At 46.9% G+C, this 22,506-nt stretch overlaps 1 protein-coding gene across 1 annotated transcript in view; it reads right to left on the bottom strand.

Annotated features, from left to right (window-relative positions):
- The window catches only part of phldb2a (pleckstrin homology-like domain, family B, member 2a), a 59,756-nt gene that overhangs the window by 24,323 nt on the left and 12,927 nt on the right, over positions 1 to 22,506 (bottom strand). The window contains exons 4-9 of the mRNA XM_084320799.1: positions 19,072 to 19,765; positions 18,545 to 18,684; positions 14,596 to 14,713; positions 9,079 to 9,213; positions 7,518 to 7,640; positions 1,789 to 1,902 (exon numbers count right to left, since the gene is read on the bottom strand). Of these exons, the coding sequence (XP_084176925.1) occupies positions 1,789 to 1,902; positions 7,518 to 7,640; positions 9,079 to 9,213; positions 14,596 to 14,713; positions 18,545 to 18,684; positions 19,072 to 19,765 (1,324 nt within the window). The remainder of the gene's footprint in view (positions 1 to 1,788; positions 1,903 to 7,517; positions 7,641 to 9,078; positions 9,214 to 14,595; positions 14,714 to 18,544; positions 18,685 to 19,071; positions 19,766 to 22,506) is intronic.

Here is a 22,506-nt window from a genome sequence, read left to right as displayed (position 1 = left end):
TGACTTACTGAAAGGCAGATAACACTGTGACAGAAGAGACACCCCCTTCGTTTTAAAAAGCTTCCAGATGGAACTTTAGATTGAACCAAAGTTGTGTTGCACACATTGCAGTGATGAACTGAACAACGGTTTGAAAAGTCTCAAGAACCATCTTCAGGCAAAACACATCTTTACTGATGTTAGCAACCATGCTACTCTAGCACTGAGACAGAACCAAGCTGTAGAGACAGAACCAAGCTGAGACAGAACCAAGCTGAGACAGAACCAAGCTGCAGCACTGAGACAGAACCAAGCTGCAGCACTGAGACAGAACCAAGCTGAGACAGAACCAAGCTGACACAGAACCAAGCTGTAGAACTGAAACAGACAGAACCAAGCTGTAGAACTGAGACAGAACCAAGCTGTAGAACTGAGACAGAACCAAGCTGTAGCACCGAGACAGAACCAAGCTGTAGCACCGAGACAGAACCAAGCTGTAGCACCGAGACAGAACCAAGCTGTAGCACCGAGACAGAACCAAGCTGTAGCACCGAGACAGAACCAAGCTGTAGCACCGAGACAGAACCAAGCGGTAGCACCGAGACAGAACCAAGCTGTAGCACCGAGACAGAACCAAGCTGTAGCACCGAGACAGAACCAAGCTGTAGCACCGAGACAGAACCAAGCTGTAGCACCGAGACAGAACCAAGCTGTAGCACCGAGACAGAACCAAGCTGTAGCACCGAGACAGAACCAAGCTGTAGCACCGAGACAGAACCAAGCTGTAGCACCGAGACAGAACCAAGCTGAGACAGAACCAAGCTGTAGCACCGAGACAGAACCAAGCTGTAGCACCGAGACAGAACCAAGCTGTAGCACCGAGACAGAACCAAGCTGTAGCACCGAGACAGAACCAAGCTGTAGCACTGAGACAGAACCAAGCTGTAGCACCGAGACAGAACCAAGCTGTAGCACTGAGACAGAACCAAGCTGTAGCACCGAGACAGAACCAAGCTGCAGCACTGAGACAGAACCACCGCACAAGACCGCAGCAGACTACAGAGAGTGGCCCGTTCAGCCGAATGCACAATTGGAGGTGGGCTTCCCACTCTCCAGGACATTTATAACAAGCGTTGCAGGGCCAAGGCTAAGAGAATAATCAAAGACTCTAGTCACCCAAACAATGGCCTCTTTGAACTGCTGCGGTCAGGCAAGCGCTACCGGAGTCTCATGGCCAGTACAGAAAGACTCAGAAGGAGCTTCTATCCCCAGGTCATCAGGATGCAATGACAAGGACTATATGTAACAACCCATCATCTACACACACTGCACACACATCCACATGTACACACTCACTTTAAACAAACACTCACCTTACCACTCACTTTACTCACTTTAGACACTTTACCACACTTTATATTTATATATTATTAAAAAGATTTGCACTACATTCATACCTCATTTGCAGCCTACCCTAAGTTTTGTACCTCATCTAATTTCTGCATTGAACCTCACTGTTACTCATTTTACTCTGTATTGTATATTGTATATATGTATATTGACTGAACATCCCTTTACTTACTTTACTTACTTCTTAATAACTTTTTTTACTTGCTTTTTTTACTGTATGTAGCACACTCTCAGGGGCTCATACAGAAACATGCATTTCATCATAAAGTATTCTGTATTTTATTATGACAAATAATAAACAAACTTGAACTTGAACACTTGTCCAGAGATACAATGCAGATCAGAAAAAAAATATATGTCTTCTTACATGCTTCACTCACAACCTCACAGTCTTTGTACCTTGCGTGTGACAACAGTGCGCTGGCATTCAGCGGTTTCTCGAAGTAACTTCTGGGTAGGACTCTCGTTGTCCTTGTCCTGCTGGTGGAGGAAGTCCAGGTGCAGCTCAGCGTCCTAAGAAATGACAGACACACATGGTATCGTGGTTGACCCCCGCTGGGATTTTAACCCTCAACCCTGAACCATGTTACACTAACTGTAGTGTTAATGTAACACCTGTAGAGTTAGTGTAGAGTTAGTGTAACACCTGTAGAGTTAGTGTAGAGTTAGTGTAGAGTTAGTGTAACATCTGTAGAGTTGGTGTAGTGTTAGTGTAACATCTGTAGAGTTAGTGTAGAGTTAGTGTAGAGTTAGTGTAGAGTTAGTGTAGAGTTAGTGTAGAGTTAGTGTAGAGTTAGTGTAGAGTTAGTGTAGAGTTAGTGTAGAGTTAGTGTAGAGTTAGTGTAGAGTTAGTGTAGAGTTAGTGTAGAGTTAGTGTAGAGTTAGTGTAGAGTTAGTGTAGAGTTAGTGTAGAGTTAGTGTAGAGTTAGTGTAGAGTTGGTGTAGAGTTGGTGTAGAGTTAGTGTAGAGTTAGTGTAGAGTTAGTGTAGAGTTAGTGTAGAGTTAGTGTAGAGTTAGTGTAGAGTTGGTGTAGAGTTAGTGTAGAGTTGGTGTAGAGTTAGTGTAGAGTTAGTGTAGAGTTAGTGTAGAGTTAGTGTAGAGTTAGTGTAGAGTTGGTGTAGAGTTAGTGTAGAGTTAGTGTAGAGTTAGTGTAGAGTTTGTGTAACATCTGTAGAGTTAGTGTAGAGTTAGTGTAACATCTGTAGAGTTAGTGTAGAGTTAGTGTAGAGTTTGTGTAACATCTGTAGAGTTAGTGTAGAGTTAGTGTAGAGTTAGTGTAGAGTTAGTGTAGAGTTAGTGTAGAGTTGGTGTAGAGTTAGTGTAGAGTTAGTGTAGAGTTGGTGTAGAGTTAGTGTAGAGTTAGTGTAGAGTTAGTGTAGAGTTGGTGTAGAGTTAGTGTAGAGTTAGTGTAGAGTTGGTGTAGAGTTAGTGTAGAGTTAGTGTAGAGTTAGTGTAGAGTTGGTGTAGAGTTAGTGTAGAGTTAGTGTAGAGTTAGTGTAGAGTTAGTGTAGAGTTGGTGTAGAGTTAGTGTAGAGTTAGTGTAGAGTTGGTGTAGAGTTAGTGTAGAGTTGGTGTAGAGTTAGTGTAGAGTTGGTGTAGAGTTAGTGTAGAGTTAGTGTAGAGTTAGTGTAGAGTTAGTGTAGAGTTAGTGTAGAGTTGGTGTAGAGTTAGTGTAGAGTTAGTGTAGAGTTAGTGTAGAGTTTGTGTAACATCTGTAGAGTTAGTGTAGAGTTAGTGTAACATCTGTAGAGTTAGTGTAGAGTTAGTGTAGAGTTTGTGTAACATCTGTAGAGTTAGTGTAGAGTTAGTGTAACATCTGTAGAGTTAGTGTAGAGTTAGTGTAGAGTTGGTGTAGAGTTAGTGTAGAGTTAGTGTAGAGTTTGTGTAACATCTGTAGAGTTAGTGTAGAGTTAGTGTAGAGTTAGTGTATAGTTAGTGTAGAGTTGGTGTAGAGTTAGTGTATAGTTAGTGTAGAGTTGGTGTAGAGTTAGTGTAGAGTTGGTGTAGAGTTAGTGTAGAGTTAGTGTAGAGTTGGTGTAGAGTTAGTGTAGAGTTGGTGTAGAGTTAGTGTAGAGTTAGTGTAGAGTTGGTGTAGAGTTAGTGTAGAGTTAGTGTAGAGTTAGTGTAGAGTTAGTGTAGAGTTGGTGTAGAGTTAGTGTAGAGTTAGTGTAGAGTTAGTGTAGAGTTAGTGTAGAGTTAGTGTAGAGTTAGTGTAGAGTTAGTGTAGAGTTGGTGTAGAGTTAGTGTAGAGTTGGTGTAGAGTTAGTGTAGAGTTAGTGTAGAGTTAGTGTAGAGTTAGTGTAGAGTTAGTGTAGAGTTGGTGTAGAGTTAGTGTAGAGTTAGTGTAGAGTTAGTGTAGAGTTAGTGTAGAGTTGGTGTAGAGTTAGTGTAGAGTTGGTGTAGAGTTAGTGTAGAGTTAGTGTAGAGTTAGTGTAGAGTTGGTGTAGAGTTAGTGTAGAGTTGGTGTAGAGTTAGTGTAGAGTTAGTGTAGAGTTAGTGTAGAGTTAGTGTAGAGTTAGTGTAGAGTTAGTGTAGAGTTAGTGTAACACCTGTAGAGTTAGTGTAGAGTTAGTGTAGAGTTAGTGTAGAGTTAGTGTAGAGTTGGTGTAGAGTTGGTGTAACATCTGTAGAGTTAGTGTAGAGTTGGTGTAGAGTTAGTGTAGAGTTAGTGTAGAGTTGGTGTAGAGTTAGTGTAGAGTTAGTGTAGAGTTAGTGTAGAGTTGGTGTAGAGTTAGTGTAGAGTTAGTGTAGAGTTGGTGTAGAGTTAGTGTAGAGTTAGTGTAGAGTTAGTGTAGAGTTGGTGTAGAGTTAGTGTAGAGTTGGTGTAGAGTTAGTGTAGAGTTAGTGTAGAGTTAGTGTAGAGTTAGTGTAGAGTTGGTGTAGAGTTAGTGTAGAGTTAGTGTAGAGTTAGTGTAGAGTTAGTGTAGAGTTAGTGTAGAGTTAGTGTAGAGTTGGTGTAGAGTTGGTGTAACATCTGTAGAGTTAGTGTAGAGTTGGTGTAGAGTTAGTGTAGAGTTGGTGTAGAGTTAGTGTAGAGTTAGTGTAGAGTTGGTGTAGAGTTGGTGTAACACCTGTAGAGTTAGTGTAGAGTTGGTGTAGAGTTGGTGTAGAGTTGGTGTAACACCTGTAGAGTTAGTGTAGAGTTGGTGTAGAGTTAGTGTAGAGTTAGTGTAGAGTTAGTGTAGAGTTGGTGTAGAGTTAGTGTAGAGTTAGTGTAGAGTTGGTGTAGAGTTAGTGTAGAGTTAGTGTAGAGTTAGTGTAGAGTTAGTGTAGAGTTGGTGTAGAGTTAGTGTAGAGTTAGTGTAGAGTTGGTGTAGAGTTAGTGTAGAGTTAGTGTAGAGTTAGTGTAGAGTTGGTGTAGAGTTAGTGTAGAGTTAGTGTAGAGTTAGTGTAGAGTTAGTGTAGAGTTGGTGTAGAGTTAGTGTAGAGTTAGTGTAGAGTTGGTGTAGAGTTAGTGTAGAGTTGGTGTAGAGTTAGTGTAGAGTTGGTGTAGAGTTAGTGTAGAGTTAGTGTAGAGTTAGTGTAGAGTTAGTGTAGAGTTGGTGTAGAGTTAGTGTAGAGTTAGTGTAGAGTTAGTGTAGAGTTAGTGTAGAGTTGGTGTAGAGTTAGTGTAGAGTTAGTGTAACACCTGTAGAGTTAGTGTAGAGTTAGTGTAGAGTTAGTGTAGAGTTAGTGTAGAGTTAGTGTAGAGTTAGTGTAGAGTTAGTGTAGAGTTAGTGTAGAGTTAGTGTAGAGTTAGTGTAGAGTTAGTGTAGAGTTAGTGTAGAGTTGGTGTAGAGTTAGTGTAGAGTTAGTGTAACACCTGTAGAGTTAGTGTAGAGTTAGTGTAGAGTTAGTGTAGAGTTAGTGTAGAGTTGGTGTAGAGTTGGTGTAACATCTGTAGAGTTAGTGTAGAGTTGGTGTAGAGTTGGTGTAACATCTGTAGAGTTAGTGTAGAGTTAGTGTAGAGTTAGTGTAGAGTTGGTGTAGAGTTGGTGTAACATCTGTAGAGTTAGTGTAGAGTTGGTGTAGAGTTGGTGTAACATCTGTAGAGTTAGTGTAGAGTTAGTGTAGAGTTAGTGTAGAGTTAGTGTAGAGTTAGTGTAGAGTTAGTGTAGAGTTAGTGTAGAGTTAGTGTAGAGTTAGTGTAGAGTTAGTGTAGAGTTGGTGTAGAGTTGGTGTAGAGTTAGTGTAGAGTTAGTGTAGAGTTAGTGTAGAGTTGGTGTAGAGTTGGTGTAGAGTTGGTGTAGAGTTGGTGTAGAGTTAGTGTAGAGTTAGTGTAGAGTTAGTGTAGAGTTGGTGTAGAGTTGGTGTAGAGTTGGTGTAGAGTTGGTGTAGAGTTAGTGTAGAGTTAGTGTAGAGTTGGTGTAGAGTTGGTGTAGAGTTAGTGTAGAGTTAGTGTAGAGTTAGTGTAGAGTTAGTGTAGAGTTAGTGTAGAGTTAGTGTAGAGTTAGTGTAGAGTTAGTGTAACACCTGTAGAGTTAGTGTATAGTTAGTGTAGAGTTAGTGTAACACCTGTAGAGTTAGTGTAGAGTTAGTGTAACATCTGTAGAGTTAGTGTAGAGTTAGTGTAACATCTGTAGAGTTAGTGTAACATCTGTAGAGTTAGTGCAGAGTTAGTGTAGAGTTAGTGTAGAGTTAGTGTAGAGTTGGTGTAGAGTTGGTGTAGAGTTGGTGTAGAGTTGGTGTAGAGTTGGTGTAGAGTTAGTGTAGAGTTAGTGTAACACCTGTAGAGTTAGTGTAGAGTTAGTGTAGAGTTAGTGTAGAGTTAGTGTAGAGTTAGTGTAGAGTTAGTGTAGAGTTAGTGTAGAGTTAGTGTAGAGTTAGTGTAGAGTTAGTGTAGAGTTGGTGTAGAGTTAGTGTAGAGTTAGTGTAGAGTTAGTGTAGAGTTAGTGTAGAGTTAGTGTAGAGTTAGTGTAGAGTTAGTGTAGAGTTAGTGTAACACCTGTAGAGTTAGTGTATAGTTAGTGTAGAGTTAGTGTAACACCTGTAGAGTTAGTGTAGAGTTAGTGTAACATCTGTAGAGTTAGTGTAGAGTTAGTGTAACATCTGTAGAGTTAGTGTAACATCTGTAGAGTTAGTGCAGAGTTAGTGTAGAGTTAGTGTAACATCTGTAGAGTTAGTGTAGAGTTAGTGTAACATCTGTAGAGTTAGTGTAGAGTTAGTGTAGAGTTAGTGTAGAGTTAGTGTAACACCTGTATAGTTAGTGTAGAGTTAGTGTAACACCTGTAGAGTTAGTGTAGAGTTAGTGTAACACCTGTAGAGTTAGTGTAGAGTTAGTGTAACATCTGTAGAGTTAGTGTAACATCTGTAGAGTTGGTGTAGAGTTAGTGTAGAGTTAGTGTAGAGTTAGTGTAGAGTTAGTGTAACACCTGTAGAGTTAGTGTAGAGTTAGTGTAGAGTTAGTGTAACACCTGTATAGTTAGTGTAGAGTTAGTGTAACACCTGTAGAGTTAGTGTAGAGTTAGTGTAACATCTGTAGAGTTAGTGTAACATCTGTAGAGTTAGTGCAGAGTTAGTGTAGAGTTAGTGTAACATCTGTAGAGTTAGTGTAGAGTTAGTGTAACATCTGTAGAGTTAGTGTAGAGTTAGTGTAACACCTGTAGAGTTAGTGTAGAGTTAGTGTAACACCTGTAGAGTTAGTGTAGAGTTAGTGTAACATCTGTAGAGTTAGTGTAGAGTTAGTGTAACACCTGTAGAGTTAGTGTAGAGTTAGTGTAGAGTTAGTGTAGAGTTAGTGTAACACCTGTAGAGTTAGTGTAGAGTTAGTGTAACACCTGTAGAGTTAGTGTAGAGTTAGTGTAACACCTGTAGAGTTAGTGTAGAGTTAGTGTAACACCTGTAGAGTTAGTGTAGAGTTAGTGTAGAGTTAGTGTAGAGTTAGTGTAACACATGTAGAGTTAGTGTAACACCTGTAGAGTTAGTGTAACACCTGTAGAATTAGTGTAGAGTTAGTGTAACATCTGTAGAGTTAGTGTAGAGTTAGTGTAATACCTGTAGAGTTAGTGTAGAGTTAGTGTAGAGTTAGTGTAACATCTGTAGAGTTAGTGTAGAGTTAGTGTAACACATGTAGAGTTAGTGTAACATATGTAGAGTTAGTGTAGAGTTAGTGTAACACATGTAGAGTTAGTGTAGAGTTAGTGTAATACCTGTGAGTTGTCAGTGAGACCGTTCATCTTGTCATTGAGTTGCTCCAGCAGCTCCTTGCCTCTCTGTAACTGGACCCTCTCAGAGTCCTCTTCTCCCTCCAGCAGGGCTCGCTCCACCTCCATCTGCATCAGTCAAGTGGATTATGTATTAAAGCTGCATGATTCAACAAAAATTAATGTCTTCAAGCAAGGTAACGTTGGGCTCTGTTTTACATTTGTGTCATTCACATTTTACACCAGAAAAATTAGACTGTAGCCTTTTACAGATTTCATGGCACTGGTCATACCTGACCAAAAGACCTTATTATGGGCAATTTCACTGTGTCATGTTGTCATCCTGTTTGGTCAGTCTTCCCTACAAACACAATTGTCAGGTGGGAAGCCGGTGGAGTATGAGTCCTGGTCGTTGCAAACAGTGACTCCCACTGGTCGGCCTGTTCAGCAGGGAGGGGATCTGGGGGAGATAGCATGAACCTCTGCCTGTGTTACGTTCCCCCAGTGAAACTCTGTCAGGTGAAGAGAAGCTGCTGGCGACTCTACGTGTATCAGAGGAGGCATGTGGTAGTCTACACCCCCCCCAGACAAACAGAGGAGACATGTGGTAGTCTACACCCTCCCCAGGCAGACAGAAGAGACATGTGGTAGTCTACACCCTCTCCAGACAGACAGAAGAGACATGTGGTAGTCTACACCCTCTCCAGATAGACAGAGGAGACATGTGGTAGTCTACACCCTCTCCAGACAGACAGAGGACACATGTGGTAGTCTACACCCTCCCCAGACAGACAGAGGACACATGTGGTAGTCTACACCCTCCCCAGACTGACAGAGGAGACATGTGGTAGTCTACACCCTCCCCAGACAAACAGAGAAGACATGTGGTAGTCTACACCCTCCCCAGACTGACAGAGGAGACATGTGGTAGTCTACACCCTCTCCACTGACCAACAGAGGATACATGTGGTAGTCTATACCCTCCCTAGACCAAAAGAGAAGACATGTGGTAGTCTACACCCTCTCCTGACCAGCAGAGAATACATGTGGTAGTCTACACCCTCTCCTGACCAGCAGAGAAGACATGTGGTGGTCTACATCTCCCCTGACCAAAATAGAAGACATGTGGTAGTATACACACTCCCCAGACCAACAGAGGAGACATGTGGTAGTCTACACCCTCCCCAGACCAAAAGAGAAGACATGAGGTAGTCTACACTCTCCCTTGACCAAAAGTGAAGACATGTGGTAGTCTCCACCCTCTCCAGACATACAAGGGAGACATGTGGTAGTCTACACCCTCCCCAGACATACAGGGGAGACATGTGGTAGTCTACACCCTCCCCAGACATACAGGGGAGACATGTGGTAGTCTACACTCTCCCCAGACATACAGGGGAGACATGTGGTAGTCTACACTCTCCCCTGACCAACAGAAAAGACATGTGGTAGTCTACACCCTCTCCAGACCGACAGTGGGGCAGCATGATGTGTGAACTACAGGGGGAGTGTGAGGCAGTGAGGATGAGGTTGAGGATGAGCGTGAGGCAGTGAGGCAGGTAAGTACCTCTCGGATAGACTCCTCCACCTGGTTGTCCAGCTCTTTGATCTTCTGCTCCAGCTCCTCCACGTTGTTTACAACCTGGATCCTCTCCTCCTCCATCTGACTCACTTCCTGCTTCAGCTGCGCATCCTCCACAGCCTGCAAGACAGCCAATAGCAAGCAGCGTAAAAAGTAGGGTCAGGGTGGAAGGATCTTTGACTTAGAAGAATATATTACACAGAATATTATTGCTGTATAGTTTGTTTATATACCAAAATTAATGGAGAACCAGACACCTGGGAGTAATGGTGGTGTTGACAGCAGACAACAGGGAAACAGTAGCCACTAGTTTACTAGTAGATGAGTTTAGATAGAGGTAAGATTGCTAGTTTACTAGTAGATGACTTTACATAGAGGTAAGACTGCTAGTTTACTAATAGATTACTTTACATAGAGGTAAGACTGCTTGTTTACTAGTATATGACTTTACATAGAGGTAAGACTGCTACTTTACTAGTAGATGACTTTACATAGAGGTAAGACTGCTAGTTTACTAGTAGATGACTTTACATATTATAGGTAAGACTGCTAGTTTACTAGTAGATGACTTTACATAGAAGTAAGACTGCTAGTTTACTAGTAGATGACTTTACATAGAAGTAAGACTGCTAGTTTACTAGTAGATGACTTTACATAGAGGTAAGACTGCTAGTTTACTAGTAGATTACTTTACATAGAGGTAAGACTGCTAGTTTACTAGTAGATTACTTTACATAGAGGTAAGACTGCTAGTTTACTAGTAGATTACTTTACATAGAAGTAAGACTGCTAGTTTACTAGTAGATTACTTTACATAGAGGTAAGACTGCTAGTTTACTAGTAGATGACTTTACATAGAAGTAAGACTGCTAGTTTACTAGTAGATTACTTTACATAGAGGTAAGACTGCTAGTTTACTAGTAGATGACTTTACATAGAGGTACAACTGCTAGTTTACTAGTAGATGACTTTAGGTTGAGGTAAGACTGCTAGTTTACTAGTAGATGACTTTACATAGAGGCAAGACTGCTAGTTTACTATAGATTACTTTACATAGAGGTACAACTGCTAGTTTACTAGTAGATGACTTTAGGTTGAGGTAAGACTAATGAAACTTGATAAGTTCTACTAAGGAGAAATATTCCTTTAAAGTAAGAACAGAAGAGAAGCAGGGTTTTCATCAGATATGACGATGCAGCCGTCTTGGCCACAGTGTAAAGAATACAACATCTGGAAAAGACACACACTAGCACTCTGCTTCTCATGTTACCTTGCGCGCGCTCTCTCTCTCTCTCTCTCTCTCTCTCTCTCTCTCTCTCTCTCTCTCTCTCTCTCTCTCTCTCTCTCTCTCTTTCTCTCACACACACACACACACACACACACACACACACACACACACACACACACACACACACACACACACACACACACACGGTCATTCTACTGGGGATAGAGTCATTTCCTGTTGCCTCTCATTGCTGATTTTAACCCTTTCAGGTTTACATTTACATTTACATTTAGTCATTTAGCTGATGCTTTTATCCAAAGTGACTTACAAGTTCTGTACGACAAGTCATCAGGGAGGGTACTCTATCAGCTGAGTAACAATGTTCATCAAAGTGTTGCGTGTTACAGTGTAGGTTAGTATATTAGGACAACTGGACAAGTGCATGACAGTAAGGTTAGTTAGGGTTTGATAATTTTTAAGTGCGTCTTTAGTCGACGGCGAAAGATTGGACGGGTTTCGGTTTGACGCGTTTGACACATTTGAGGGTCCTCATGTGTAGGTGGGGAAAGTCCTCCAGAATTATGCTCTCTGGTGAGATCATGAGGAGTGTTAAGTTAACCGCCTGATGCCTGGAACAGAACCTAATTAAAGACAGACACACCATTAGGTGCATGGTTGGTTGCTGGTATGGGGGAAGGAAGAGAGAGAGAGAGAGAGAGAGACACAGAGACACAGCGAGAGACAGAGAGAGAGAGACACACACACAGAGAGAGACAGAGAGAGACACAGAAGAGACAGACACAGAGAGAGAGAGAGAGAGAGAGAGAGAGAGAGAGAGAGACACACACACAGAGAGAGACAGAGAGAGACACAGAAGAGACAGACACAGAGAGAGACACACACACAGAAGAGACAGACACAGAGAGAGACAGAGAAAGAGACAGACACACAGAGACACATAGAGAGACAGAGAGAGAGACAGAGAGAGACACACAGAGAGACAGAGAAAGAGACAGACACACAGAGACACATATAGAGACAGAGAGAGAGACAGAGAGAGACACACAGAGAGACAGAGAAAGAGACAGACACACAGAGACACATATAGAGACAGAGAGAGAGACAGAGAGAGACACAGAAGAGACAGACACAGAGAGAGAGACACACACAGAGAGACAGAGAGAGACACAGAAGAGACAGAAGAGACAGACACAGAGAGAGAGACACACACACAGAGAGACAGAGAGAGACACAGAAGAGACAGACGCAGAGAGAGAGAGACAGATAGAGAGACACACACAGAAGAGACAGACACAGAGAGAGACAGAGAGAGAGAGAGACAGACACACAGAGACACAGAGAGAGACAAAGAGAGAGAGAGAGAGACAGAGAGAGAGAAACAGAGAGAGACACACAGAGAGAGAAACACAGAGAGAAAGAGAGACAGAGAGACGGAGACACACACACAGAGAGACAGAGAGAGAGAGAGAGACAGACACAGAGAGAGAGACAGAGAGAGACACAGAGAGAGAGAGAGAGAGAGAGATAGAGAGAGAGAGAGAGAGAGAGAGAGAGAGAGAGAGAGAGAGAGAGAGAGAGAGAGAGAGAGAGAGAGAGAGAGAGGCAGAGAGAGAGAGAGAGACAGATACACACAGAGAGAGGCAGAGAGAGAGAGAGAGAGAGAGAGAGAGAGAGACAGAGAGAGAGACAGAGAGAGAGAGACAGAGACAGAGACAGAGAGAGAGAGAGACAGACAGAGAGAGACAGAGACAGAGAGAGAGAGAGAGAGAGCTAGAGTTTTACAGACGGACTGTTAAAACTGTAACTGTGTGACTGGGGCTGAGGCACAAAATAAAGGGGGCGGGGTTAAAGAGGAACTATGCACAGTTTGAGATCCATACATGTTATTCTTCTGGTCTAACACTGTTATGTTAGAGCGAGACACCACTGCCTGTAGTCATGGACCTTAGCCACTGACGTTACTGAGAGAGAGAGAGAGAGAGAGAGAGAGAGAGAGAGAGAGAGAGAGAGAGAGGGGGAGAGAGACAGAGAGAGAGAGATACATGCTTAGAAGAGATATCATGCATAGGAGAGATACCACGTCTAGAAGAGATACCACGTCTATAAGAGATACCACACCTTTCTATGGCATTTATAGAAACATTTTGACTATGGGCCCGAGTAGGAAGGAACCCTCCAATTGAAGCAACTTCTACCCATGAAGCCAGACAGGCCCACTGACCACTGATCTGTGTTGATATAGGGTATCTAAGCTCCTTCTTCCCCGACGTTTGGTCCCCAGTTTTGTTCCACTGAGAATAGGCAGAGACTAATACAATCAAGGCAGACTGGGGACACTATTTAAGAGCCCATCGTAGACAAAGTATTCCATAAATTCCGTATGACAGTCAATGATAGTAGAGAAACACACCACAGTTTCACAGATGGGCTATAAATCTTTGGCGTTGGGAGGGAGGGAGGCAGCAGAGGATGGGGCGTGGGCTCGGCTGCAGGCTGAGACTCCTGCCAGAATCTGGTGAAATGTAGGTGGTTCTGCGCAGGGCCGTAGTCGGAAATTCTGGGCCCTCTGCACACGAGGGTCTCTGCCCCCCCTCCCCTTTGTGCAGGGAGAGGGTCTTACTTTGTGCAGGGAGAGGGTCTTACTTTGTGCAGGGAGAGGGTCTTACTTTGTGCAGGGAGTAGGGAGAGGGTGAGGAGACAGAGGGAGGTTTTACTTTGTGCGAGGTGTAAGAGCCAAATGAGTATTTTAGTTATGGATTATATCAAATTGAAGGATATGTGAATGATATTAATTGAAAGCAGATTATTATGAATTATCATTGTGGAATATTATGATTTATCTGGGGTCCTACTAATCACCACAAAGTACCAGAAAATACAAAGTACCCCACAATACACCAAAGTACCACAAAATACCCCACAGTATACCCCACAGTATACCCCAAAGTATACCCCAAAATACCACAAAGTACCGCAAAAATACCCCAAAGTACCCCAAAATACCCCAAAGTATACCCCAAAATACCCTAAATACCATAAAATACCCCAAAGTACCCCAAAATACCCCAAAGTATACCCCAAAATACCCCAAAGTACCCAAAAATACCCCAAAGTATACCCTAAAATACCACAAAGTATCACAAAATACCCCAAAGCAGGTCAACTAATGGGCAATGGTTTGGTCAGTGGTTTGAATCCCAGCTGCTTCTGTTCACATGCCAAAGTGTCCTTGGGCAAGACACTGAACCCCAAATTGCTCCCAATGAGCAGGCTAGCACCTTGCATGGCATCTGGCTGCCATTGCTCTGTGAGTGCATGTGTGAATTGGTGAAGGAGAGGCAATTATAAAGCTCTTTGTGCAGGTAGGAAAGCGGTATAAATGAGTGATGGCACTTACCTGGGTGGGGGTAGAACGGGAAAGGCACACAGTTTTCTGACCGCTTTGGTCCCAGCTTTGTTGTATTTAGATTTTCTAAATAAATCGGATATCTGTGGTATTTGACAACGGAACTCAAAGTGTGGAGACTATTTTTGGATATAGAAAGCACGTACAGAATACCTCCCGACTGCCTCGAGAAGCAGAGCCAGGCAGAGGCCGCTACACGAGGAGAGGGTCTTACTTTATGCAGGGAGCAGGGAGAGGGTCTTACTTTGTGCAGGGAGCAGGGAGAGGGTCTTACTTTGTGCAGGGAGCAGGGAGAGGGTCTTACTTTGTGCAGGGAGCAGGGAGAGGGTCTTACTTTGTGCAGGGAGCAGGGAGAGGGTCTTACTTTGTGCAGGGAGCAGGAAGAAGGTCTTACTTTGTGCAGGGAGCAGGGAGAAGGTCTCACTTTGTGCAGGGAGCAGGGAGAGGGTCTTACTTTGTGCAGGGAGCAGGGAGAGGGTCTTACTTTGTGCAGGGAGCAGGAAGAAGGTCTTACTTTGTGCAGGGAGCAGGGAGAGGGTCTTACTTTGTGCAGGGAGAGGGTCTTACTTTGTGCAGGGAGAGGGTCTTACTTTGTGCAGGGAGAGGGTCTTACTTTGTGCAGGGAGCAGGGAGAGGGTCTTACTTTGTGCAGGGAGCAGGGAGAGGGTCTTACTTTGTGTAGGGAGCAGGGAGAGGGTCTTACTTTGTGCAGGGAGCAGGGAGAGGGTCTTACTTTTGTGCAGGGAGCAGGGAGAGGGTCTTACTTTGTGCAGGGAGCAGGGAGAGGGTCTTACTTTGTGCAGGGAGCAGGGAGAGGGTCTTACTCTGTGCAGGGAGAGGGTCTTACTTTGTGCAGGGAGCAGGCAGAGGGTGATGTTGGGGAAACAGAGGTATCTCTATGCCAGCGCTGCTCCTCTAGTTGGTAGTCTCTGGCTTGGGCCCCAAAGCAGCTCTCCTGACCAGTGCTGCTGGGGAGAAGGAAAGGAAGAACCAGACAATTCCTGTGAAAGTGTGAACCAGACAATGTTGGAACGGTCTCTGTAGGACAAATGGTTCATGAGATGAAAATATGTATAAATATATCGATATGAAAAGGTGGCTTTGCTAAATTGTGTGTACGTGCGAGTGTATGTATGTGCACGTGGCTGAGCTGAGTGTGTGCACCTGTTTAAATGTGCACGTAAACCTCCTGAGTCCATGGCCGCTAAGGGTCATTAACGAGCTTAGCATCCATCCCCCATGTCAACCACATTGTGGGAGAATGACACACATAGCTAGAGCTCTCTGACAAGAACCACGTGAACGATTTGAGACGAAAAAACTAGATTGAGAAAAAGTTGTCAGCGTCTTGGCAATTCAGAAAACCTACAGAAACAGTGGACTTGTGGAGCAACCCGAATGGGAGTAAAGCCGCCGGAGTGGCCTGTGGGACGAGTAATGATCTGTACAGGAAGGGATATCTCTGTCTGTATGATCTGTAGAGGAAGGGATATCTCAGTCTGTATGATCTGTAGGCCTACAGGAAGGGATATCTCTGTCTGTATGATCTGTAGAGGAAGGGATATCTCAGTCTGTATGATCTGTAGGCCTACAGGAAGGGATATCTCTGTCTGTATGATCTGTAGAGGAAGGGATATCTCTGTCTGTATGATCTGTAGAGGAAGGGATATCTCTGTCTGTGTGTGTGTCTGTAAATCTGTCCTTTGCAGACCTCAAGAACCCTTCATCCGATCGATTTCACACTTTATTTCTGAGGACCCGGGGAGTTCAGTGTCGAGTGTAAAGTTGATTGGATGAGCGGTTCTCTAGAATGCTGCAAGCAGCCATGCCACTGTTCTCTAGAACGCTGCAAGCAGCCATGCCACTGGTCTAACACTGCAAGCAGCCATACCACTGTTCTCTATAATGCTGCAAGCAGCCATGCCACTGGTCTCTAGAACAATGCAAGCAGCCATGCCACTGGTCTCTAGAGCGCTGCAAGCAGCCATACCACTGTTCTCTAGAACGCTGCAAGCAGCCATACCACTGTTCTCTAGAACGCTGCAAGCAGCTATTCCACAGTCCTCTAGAACACTGCAAGCAGCCATTCCACAGTTGGCCACAAACTAACTTTGTGTCTAACTAGCCGGAGATAGCATGAGGAACAGCATGGGTTGTGCTGAGAAAGGACTCCACTGATCAACATCATCATTGATAAGTAAGAAAAGGGCTAGGGTTCCAAAAATCTGAAATATCCCTTAAATGAAATGATGGCAACACTGGCAAATACAATCTTACAACACATAGCATTACCCGTTTAGCCATCATACAGGATATGTACTTTAGAAGCAGGATACATAAACGTACAGCAGGAAAATACACACAAGCTACAGTAGCCTATGACATGACTTCTGATGCTGCGCGAGGTTTGCTTACATACTGTACTGTATATATACACACTGGGCCGGGCGTGAGAGGGAGGAGGGAGCGGGGGGTTAGAGGACGAATGCTCCAACCCCATTGGTCTAAAAGCACCAAAGACGCTTCCACATCCTTTCTCGGTTTAGGTGCCCCAGATACGCAGAGGGTCTGGCCCTGGTCTAACCCTAACCCAGATACGTAGAGGGTCTGGCCCTGGTCTAACCCTAACCCAGATACGTAGAGGGTCAGAACGGCCTCAGAAACATGCTGTGCTCCCAAGACTCTTACTGAGTTTACTGACAATGACGCTTGGGAACATGTTAGTGTTAGTGCCTTGCTCTACCCATTGAGCTACACAGGGAGTAGAACCCCTAACCCTGGCAGTGTTAGTGCCTTTCAAGATTCAAGAGTTTATTCATCACATACATACCAGGGCATACAGTGAAATGCAGTTGGCCATGCCCGCTACGATTGTGCATTAAAACAATAGTAATAGTAATAATAATAATGAAAATATAACTAGAATGGACATGGTAAATAGACATGTTAATAAATCGCTTAAAGGCACTGGATCCTATGTACACTCCTATACAATGTGCAGTTTTTCTTCTATGTCCCTATGCTATACTTGCTGTTACTAACTATACTATGCAACAATCACAACAAGTTATTTTCTTAAAGTGTCCTTTTCCTTCCTTTGAAGTGTCCTTTTCTTGTGTGTTTAAAGTGACCTATGGTGCGTTTGTGTGTGTGCGAGTGCAGAATGTTGTGTTGTGTGGTGTGTATGTGTGTGTTCATGTGTGCTTGGGTGTGGAGAGATCAGTGTTCAATGTTCTGATGGCCTGAGGGAAGAAGCTGAGCCTTAGTCTCTCTGTTCTTGTTGCGTGTATATGGAGGCGCTTGCCTGACCGCAGCAGCTTGAACAGGCTGTTGTTGGGGTGGTGAGGGTCCTTCATTATTCTGCAGGCTCTGGATTTGCACCTCCTATTGTATAAGTCCTGCAGGGGTGGTAGTGCAATACCCGTAGTCCTTTCTGCTGAGCGCACCACTCTCTGTAGGGCCGTCGTATCCTGGGCCGTGCTGTTTCCAAACCAGGCAGTGATGTTCCCAGTCAGAATGCTCTCTACAGCCCCGGAATAGAAGGAGTGGAGTATCTTCCCTGATACTCTGAACTTCCTTAATTGTCTCAGATGGTAGAGGCGCTGTTTAGCTTTTTTTTACCACAGTGTCTATATATGTTGACCATGTCAGGTCCTCTGTGATGTGGACTCCCGGGTACTTGAAACTGCTCACCCTGTCTACGATAGGCCCATTTATCCACAGTGGCTTGTGTGTCCCCTGCTGTATTCTCCTACAATCCACGATCAGCTCCTTGGTTTTACCAATGTTCAGGAGTAGGCTGTTATCCCGGCACCAACTTGCCAGTACATCAACTTCCTCATGTGTGTACAGCAAATACAGCAGGGGGCTGAGAACACAGCCGTGGGGGGACCCGATGCTCAGGGTGATTGAGTTGGAGGTGTGTCCACCCACCCTGACCGCCTGGCGCCTGTCGGTCAGAAAGTCCAGGATCCAGGCGCTCAGGGCGGTGTTCAGACCCAGATCAATCAGCTTGTCAACCAGTCTGATGGGGACTATGGTGTTGAAAGCTGAACTATAGTCAATTAACAGCAATCTCACATAGCCCCCCTTCTGACTGTCAAGGTGAGAAAGGGTGTTTTGCAGTACCTGGGAGACCGCGTCGTCAGTGGACCTGTTTGCCCTGTATGCGAACTGCAGTGGGTCCATGTTACTAGGGAGAGAGGCACAGATGTAATCCTTGACCAGCCTCTCAAAGCATTTCATGACCACAGAGGTGAGTGCCACCGGTCTGTAGTCATTTAGGCCTGCTGGGGAGGAGTTTTTTGGCACCGGGATTATGGTTGACATCTTGAAGCAGGCAGGGACCACGGACTCGGCCAGGGATACGTTGAATATAGTGGTGAACACTGGAGATAGCTGATTGGCACAGGACCTAAGTATTCGTCCTGTTATCCCATCTGGGCCTGCAGCTTTCCCAGTGTTCACCCCCAAGAACGCTCTCCTCACGCTGTGTTCCGTCAATTGGAAAGTGTGCTCCTCCCCCGCGGAGGACCCCCTGTGTTCCTCTACCCATTGAGCCACACAGGGAATGGAACCCTTAACCCTGGTAGTGTTAATGCCTTGCTCTACCCATTGAGCTACACAGGGAATGGAACCCATAACCCTGGCAGTGTTAGTGCCACACTCTACCCATTGAGCTACACAGGGAATGGAACCTCTAACCCTGGCATTATTAGTGCCTTGCACTACCCATTGAGCTACTACAGGGAATGGAACCCCGAACCCTGGCAGTGCCTTGCTCTACAGTGACTCACTCATCGTCAAACACTTGAAGCTTCTCCAGCTCCTTGTTGATCTTCTGCAGGTCTGACACGGTGGAAGCTCCCGCCTGCCGCCTCACCTGCCCATTCATCTCAGTACACAAGGTCAGGATGGTTTCCAGTCGCTGGTGCTCCTACACACACACACACACACACACACACACACACACACACACACACACACACACACACACACACACACACACACACACACACACACACACACACACACACACACACACACACACACACGCACACACACACACGCGTGCACATGGATAGAAGTCAGGGTTGGGCGCCCCCTAATGGTACATTTCAAATACATTTGGGGACATGTTTCAACCGGATAATTAAGACCACCACGTTTGATGATGTTTGGACAAACTGTCATTGATTTATGGCTAAATGTGGCCTCTCCTCTGTCCTGATTCTCCTGGACCTGTCAGCAAAGGAAGAACATGTGATAAAAAAAAATAAAAATGGGCAACATTACCCTTAAAGCAGAGAGAAGGAAGACTCACCAGCCTCTGAACCTCCTGGTCCCTGAACCTCTCGTCCCTCTGGTGCTGGTGGTAATCCCTCAGCTGTTCCTTCCCGTTGAGAGAGCTGATGCTGCCCACCCTCTGCACCAGGCCCAGGCCCAGACCTCCTTCACCCTCCAGACCCAGAGAGCAGAGCGAGGCTCGGCTTGCCCTGCGGGAGCCACCGCCGCTGGGAACGCTGGCCGGCACGGTGACATCCGGCGGTTGGTCCAGACCGCACCGAGGCCTGGAGGACGGGGGGGACGCCGGCCCGTCTCCTGCTCTGTGGTGGTAACTCGGGTAGTGGCGCGCGGTCGGCAAGGAGAGGGCGGGGACGTCCGAGGCCCGGTGGAGGCGTGGCAGGGAGCGGCTGTGTGCGCCGAGGCCATTGAGGGAACCGGTGGAGTATTTCCTCTGACGAGGGGCGGGGTCGAGGCCCGGGTCTCCTCCCCCCGCTCTGGAGTACAGCCGGCGGCCCAGGCGGGGGCTGGACGGCACACTGGCCGCTCCGCTGCGGCCCCTGCGCGGTCGAGGGGCGGGGAACGGAGAGCGGCTTCCGTCGGCCAGGCCGCTGGCGAGCAGGCTGTCCTGGGACTGGTGCCGCGGGTAACAGAGCAGGTTGTGGGGGCTGAGCGGACGCTGCGCCTGGCGAGGGGAGGGCGGCACACTGCTGCTGGTCCTGTAGGGGCCGGGCCTGGAGGAGACAGAGAGTTAAACACTGCTGCTGTAGGGGCCAGGCCTGGAGGAGACAGAGAGTTAAACACTGCTGCTGTAGGGGCCAGGCCTGGAGGAGACAGAGAGAGTTAAACACTGCTGCTGTAGGGGCCGGGCCTGGAGGAGACAGAGAGTTAAACACTGCTGCTGTAGGGGCCAGGCCTGGAGGAGACAGAGAGTTAAACACTGCTGCTGTAGGGGCCAGGCCTGGAGGAGACAGAGAGAGTTAAACACTGCTGCTGTAGGGGCCGGGCCTGGAGGAGACAGAGAGAGTTAAACACTGCTGCTGTAGGGGCCGGGCCTGGAGGAGACAGAGAGAGTTAAACACTGCTGCTGTAGGGGCCAGGCCTGGAGGAGACACAGAGAGTTAAACACTGCTGCTGTAGGGGCCAGGCCTGGAGAAGACAGAGAGAGTTAAACACTGCTGCTGTAGGGGCCAGGCATGGAGGAGACAGAGAGAGTTAAACACTGCTGCTGTAGGGGCCAGGCCTGGAGGAGACAGAGAGTTAAACACTGCTGCTGTAGGGGCCAGGCCTGGAGGAGACACAGAGAGTTAAACACTGCTGCTGTAGGGGCCGGGCCTGGAGGAGACAGAGAGTTAAACACTGCTGCTGTAGGGGCCAGGCCTGGAGGAGACTGAGAGAGTTAAACACTGCTGCTGTAGGGGCCAGGCATGGAGGAGACAGAGAGAGTTAAACACTGCTGCTGTAGGGGCCAGACCTGGGGGAGACAGAGAGTTAAACACTGCTGCTGTAGGGGCCAGGCCTGGAGGAGACAGAGAGAGTTAAACACTGCTGCTGTAGGGGCCAGACCTGGAGGAGACACAGAGAGTTAAACACTGCTGCTGTAGGGGCCAGGCCTGGAGGAGACAGAGAGAGTTAAACACTGCTGCTGTAGGGGCCAGGCCTGGAGGAGACAGAGAGAGTTAAACACTGCTGCTGTAGGGGCCAGGCCTGGAGGAGACAGAGAGAGTTAAACACTGCTGCTGTAGGGGCCGGGCCTGGAGGAGACAGAGAGTTAAACACTGCTGCTGTAGGGGCCAGGCCTGGAGGAGACAGAGAGAGTTAAACACTGCTGCTGTAGGGGCCAGGCCTGGAGGAGACAGAGAGAGTTAAACACTGCTGCTGTAGGGGCCAGGCCTGGAGGAGACAGAGAGTTAAACACTGCTGCTGTAGGGGCCGGGCCTGGAGGAGACAGAGAGTTAAACACTGCTGCTGTAGGGGCCAGGCCTGGAGGAGACAGAGAGAGTTAAACACTGCTGCTGTAGGGGCCAGGCCTGGAGGAGACAGAGAGTTAAACACTGCTGCTGTAGGGGCCAGACCTGGAGGAGACAGAGAGAGTTAAACACTGCTGCTGTAGGGGCCAGGCCTGGAGGAGACAGAGAGAGTTAAACACTGCTGCTGTAGGGGCCGGGCCTGGAGGAGACAGAGAGTTAAACACTGCTGCTGTAGGGGCCAGGCCTGGAGGAGACAGAGAGAGTTAAACACTGCTGCTGTAGGGGCCAGGCCTGGAGGAGACAGAGAGTTAAACACTGCTGCTGTAGGGGCCGGGCCTGGAGGAGACAGAGAGTTAAACACTGCTGCTGTAGGGGCCAGGCCTGGAGGAGACAGAGAGAGTTAAACACTGCTGCTGTAGGGGCCAGGCCTGGAGGAGACAGAGAGTTAAACACTGCTGCTGTAGGGGCCAGACCTGGAGGAGACAGAGAGAGTTAAACACTGCTGCTGTAGGGGCCAGGCCTGGAGGAGACAGAGAGAGTTAAACACTGCTGCTGTAGGGGCCAGGCATGGAGGAGACAGAGAGAGTTAAACACTGCTGCTGTAGGGGCCAGACCTGGGGGAGACAGAGAGTTAAACACTGCTGCTGTAGGGGCCAGGCCTGGAGGAGACAGAGAGAGTTAAACACTGCTGCTGTAGGGGCCAGACCTGGAGGAGACACAGAGAGTTAAACACTGCTGCTGTAGGGGCCAGGCCTGGAGGAGACAGAGAGAGTTAAACACTGCTGCTGTAGGGGCCAGGCCTGGAGGAGACAGAGAGAGTTAAACACTGCTGCTGTAGGGGCCAGGCCTGGAGGAGACAGAGAGAGTTAAACACTGCTGCTGTAGGGGCCGGGCCTGGAGGAGACAGAGAGTTAAACACTGCTGCTGTAGGGGCCAGGCCTGGAGGAGACAGAGAGAGTTAAACACTGCTGCTGTAGGGGCCAGGCCTGGAGGAGACAGAGAGAGTTAAACACTGCTGCTGTAGGGGCCAGGCCTGGAGGAGACAGAGAGTTAAACACTGCTGCTGTAGGGGCCGGGCCTGGAGGAGACAGAGAGTTAAACACTGCTGCTGTAGGGGCCAGGCCTGGAGGAGACAGAGAGAGTTAAACACTGCTGCTGTAGGGGCCAGGCCTGGAGGAGACAGAGAGTTAAACACTGCTGCTGTAGGGGCCAGACCTGGAGGAGACAGAGAGAGTTAAACACTGCTGCTGTAGGGGCCAGGCCTGGAGGAGACAGAGAGAGTTAAACACTGCTGCTGTAGGGGCCGGGCCTGGAGGAGACAGAGAGTTAAACACTGCTGCTGTAGGGGCCAGGCCTGGAGGAGACAGAGAGAGTTAAACACTGCTGCTGTAGGGGCCAGGCCTGGAGGAGACAGAGAGTTAAACACTGCTGCTGTAGGGGCCGGGCCTGGAGGAGACAGAGAGTTAAACACTGCTGCTGTAGGGGCCAGGCCTGGAGGAGACAGA

This window comes from Notolepis coatsorum (assembly GCF_963971535.1).
Source record: "Notolepis coatsorum genome assembly, chromosome: 8".
NCBI lineage: Eukaryota > Metazoa > Chordata > Actinopteri > Aulopiformes > Paralepididae > Notolepis > Notolepis coatsorum.
This window is presented reverse-complemented; position numbering and strand designations above follow the sequence as displayed.